The sequence below is a fragment of the Trypanosoma conorhini genome, assembly GCF_003719485.1.
Source record: "Trypanosoma conorhini strain 025E chromosome Unknown Tco_14.4_contig_01196, whole genome shotgun sequence".
Lineage (NCBI taxonomy): Eukaryota > Euglenozoa > Kinetoplastea > Trypanosomatida > Trypanosomatidae > Trypanosoma > Trypanosoma conorhini.
In genome coordinates this window covers 1-3,354 of record NW_021705289.1, presented here as the reverse complement: position 1 = coordinate 3,354, position 3,354 = coordinate 1, and the positions used below count along the sequence as shown (strand labels likewise).

At 55.2% G+C, this 3,354-nt stretch overlaps 2 protein-coding genes across 2 annotated transcripts, besides 1 other annotated feature; both read left to right on the top strand.

The window, feature by feature from the left end:
* Positions 1-59: 59 nt before the first annotated feature.
* On the top strand, positions 60-1,478 carry Tco025E_09615 (uncharacterized protein; the record flags this gene model as incomplete). The annotated part of the gene is made up of 1 exon (XM_029376426.1): positions 60-1,478. The coding sequence occupies one exon, from the start codon at positions 60-62 to the stop codon at positions 1,476-1,478; it is 1,419 nt and encodes a 472-aa protein (XP_029223463.1).
* Positions 1,479-1,864: 386 nt separating this feature from the next.
* Positions 1,865-2,995, top strand: Tco025E_09614 (protein transport protein sec13; the record flags this gene model as incomplete). Its single annotated transcript, XM_029376425.1, has 1 exon — positions 1,865-2,995. One exon carries the CDS (start codon positions 1,865-1,867, stop codon positions 2,993-2,995), a length of 1,131 nt encoding a protein of 376 aa, XP_029223462.1.
* A 322-nt stretch (positions 2,996-3,317) lies between these two features.
* Positions 3,318-3,338: a microsatellite.
* Positions 3,339-3,354: the final 16 nt, after the last annotated feature.

Sequence of the window (3,354 nt, the reverse complement as noted above, 5' to 3'; positions counted from 1 at the left end):
CTACAGCAACACACACAATAATAAATAAAAAAAAAGCACAACCGACAACAACTTTTGAAATGATTTACCCAAAGTTGTTGGCGTCTCAAGAGCTTTCCCTCCGACGCATTACAGTGCAGCAGCACGGCTTCGCCACGCAACTTTTGGGCCAGGACGCGAATGGCGTGAGTGCATCTGCCAACAGCGCCAACGCAAGTGTGAGTAGCCTCTCCCTTCCGCGACAGGCGTCGGTTCGCAGTGAGCTGACATCGCCGTTGACGCTCAGCAGCGGAGGACAGGTTGGCGCCTCGTTTTCTCCAAACAAAACCGCCGCTTCTTCGCTGGCCCCAATCACCGGATGCGGGACGAACAGCACCGCACCGGCCTCAATTGCGCGTCCAAAGATACGAGTGCGCTCGGAGTGGGGCCTTGCCCTGCAGGATCTCGAACCATTTGTTTTGCCTGAGCGGCAACTGCATGGATCCCAGCCGTCTACGCGGCGCCGTGTAACTGTGCGGTACGTCGCGGATCAATACGACCGTCAGTGGATTGCGCAGAGGCAGGCGTCCTCCAATCCTGTGATGACGAAGGGTAAAACGGGAGGCATTGGACACCCAGCAGCGGCCTCGCCTTCGTCTGTGTCGTCGTCAGAATCTGCATCTGCGTCAGCAGCGCGCCAGAAGATTTCGCTTTCTCTTCTGGAGGATCTTATAACGGCATTTGAAGTGGGCTCCTACAGCAATCCTGAGATTCCCGTGCAGCGACAGCCCGTTTCAAGCTTTACTAGTGTCATAGCGACTGGGGCAGATGCGTCGGTGGTGGAGGAGGTGCGTCAGTATTGGTTAGGCAAACGACAAGCCCTGGGCGGCAATGTGCCATGTATTCCATCGCTCCACATGAACGTCGAAGAGGATAACCAAATGTCATTGTGTCATAGCGAGCTTCTTCAGTTGTGTCCACTGCCGTTTAATCACAGAGACTGGTCTGTCGCGGTACTGCAGCGCCGTATACCACAGAGTATGGATGTAAAGAAGACGACAGAAACTGACACTGCTGGGGTTAAATCTGAAGAAACGTTGTTATCTGGACGCAAGCGCCGACGCTCTGACACCGACAAAGTTGCATCGGGTGAAGCGATGCGTACTGCTGCAACAGCGGAGGAAGACGCAGCAGAATGGAAAGAGCGACATGCATTACTGTCATCTGGGTTGAAAGTCGCGCGGGCGGTATTGGAACGTGAGGAACTAAAGCTAGCTCACACACACCTCGCTCTCTACGAGTTGGCGCTTCTGCGGCAGGCTGCGAAGGAAGGGCGTGACTCCCTAGAGGGGGGCGGGGCTTCGTTGCCTGTTCACACGCCCTGGGCGAGCGATGAAGCTCTAAAGGAGGATTGGGAGGGCGACGAAGACAGGGATACGGGAAGTTATGATGGCGTGGGCAGTGGATTTCTTCCGGCGGCGGTGGAGAGTGTTATGGCCGTTGACAGGGGGTTGTGCTAATCGGTGCTGACGGTGGTGCGTGCAACGCGCGCGGAAGACAGAGCTAGCAGACACCTGCGCCTACCGTGAGAATGAGATGGACAGGGAGGACAAGAAACGTGTGCGGGTGCCGAGAGGTTGGAGGAATTGTCTACGCACGTCTTTTGTTTGTTTGCTTTTCGTTTCTATCCGTTAAGATAGTGATGTTGCTTGCCGTGGGCGGATCTCCCTTTATTGTTTATTCCCGTGGGGCGGTAGGTTTTTGTGTTCGCCGGCAGAAGTAGATAAGGCTGCAAGGTAGTTGTGATACTTTTAGGTATAAAGGGTTTTACAGAAGTATTTACGGTTTGCGGTGGGCGGCGGAAAACGTTTAAAGGTGCGGGGAAAATTAATATATACCGCACAGAATGCTTCGCTCGCCACAGCCGCGCTTTCCGCAGCAGGTTCCTGGCGGATACTTGCAACAACAGCAGCAGCAGCCACCGCCGCCTCAAGCTCAACAGCAACGGTCGGCGAATGTGCAGTCCCCCGCACAAGCAAAGCCGCCGCAGCAGATGGAGCATCAGGATGTGGTTCACGATACACAGTTTGACTACTATGGACAGCTTCTTGCGACCGCAAGTTCCGATCGCACTATAGGCATCCACGCCGTCCAAAACGGACAGGTGCAGCGTGTTGCCACCCTTACAGGCCACGAAGGGCCCGTCTGGATGGTAAGTTGGGCGCATCCACGATTTGGCATTGCCCTTGCCTCCGCCGGCTACGACCATAAGGCAATTATATGGAAAGAGGTGCACCAGGGCACGAAGCAGTGGGCTCCAGTGCACGTTATTGACTGCCATCATGGTAGCGTTAATGCTGTAAATTGGTCCCCAGAAAGCCCAATGGTAGCAACTGCCAGTAGCGATGGAACCGTGGCGGTGACTGCGTACGAGGGTGGTGTCTGGCGTGAGAGCCTAAAACTCAGCAACAATAGCAACAATATTGCCCATGCGATGGGGGCGACGAGTGTTTCGTTCGCGCCTGTTTGTCCCGCCCTGAGTGGTGTCGTATTGTTGGCTTCTGGGGGCTGTGATTCGCACGTGCGCTTGTGGTGCCTGCATGAGGGAAACCCAACGGTGCATCCCTTTGAGCTTTTGGACGTTTTGGACGCCCATACCGACTGGGTACGTGATGTTGCATTTTCCCCTCTCTGCGGTGCAACGCGGCACGCCGTTATCGCCTCTTGCGGGCAAGACAAGAGCGTTATCATCCACCGCAAGCCATGGGACCAGGTAGAGGCGCTCACTCAGGAAAGACGGCAGAACAGTAGTGGAAGTGGGACGCAACTGCAGCCAACGAAGGAAGTTGGCGGAAAGTGGGAACGCAGCGTGGTGCTTTTTGACGAGCCTGTGTGGCGCCTGTCATGGTCCCCGGCAGGGGAAATGCTGGTGGTGACAACCGGCGACTCGGAGGTGTACATCCTCCGCGAGAACGGAGAATTCACGCAGCCGTGGCTGAAAACTCCCCTCAGCGAGTACCAAAACCAATCACAGTAGGGAGCAGCAAGGCGGAAAAGGAAGCGTTTGGGCCCTTTAGAGGACACCGAGGAGCGGCCGGAATTGGGGGTGATTGTGTGGGTATAAGAAGAAGAAGAGGCGAGAGCAACGCGAAGATTGAACTTACACCGAGTGAGGAGAAGGATCTTGTCTTCGCGTCTGAAGGATTAGAGATGCCTTCCGTTTTTTGTGTTTTACTTCAAGCCTTCTCGAGGTTGGCGTCAGGGAATAAGAGGAAGCGAGGCCTGGTGGGGTTCCCGTTGCTTTTTCTTCTTTCTGGTTTTCTTTTTCGGTGTTGCATTGTGTGCGTCTGTCTGTTCGTCTCCCTCCCTCCCGCCCTCCCCGTGTGTGTGTGTGTG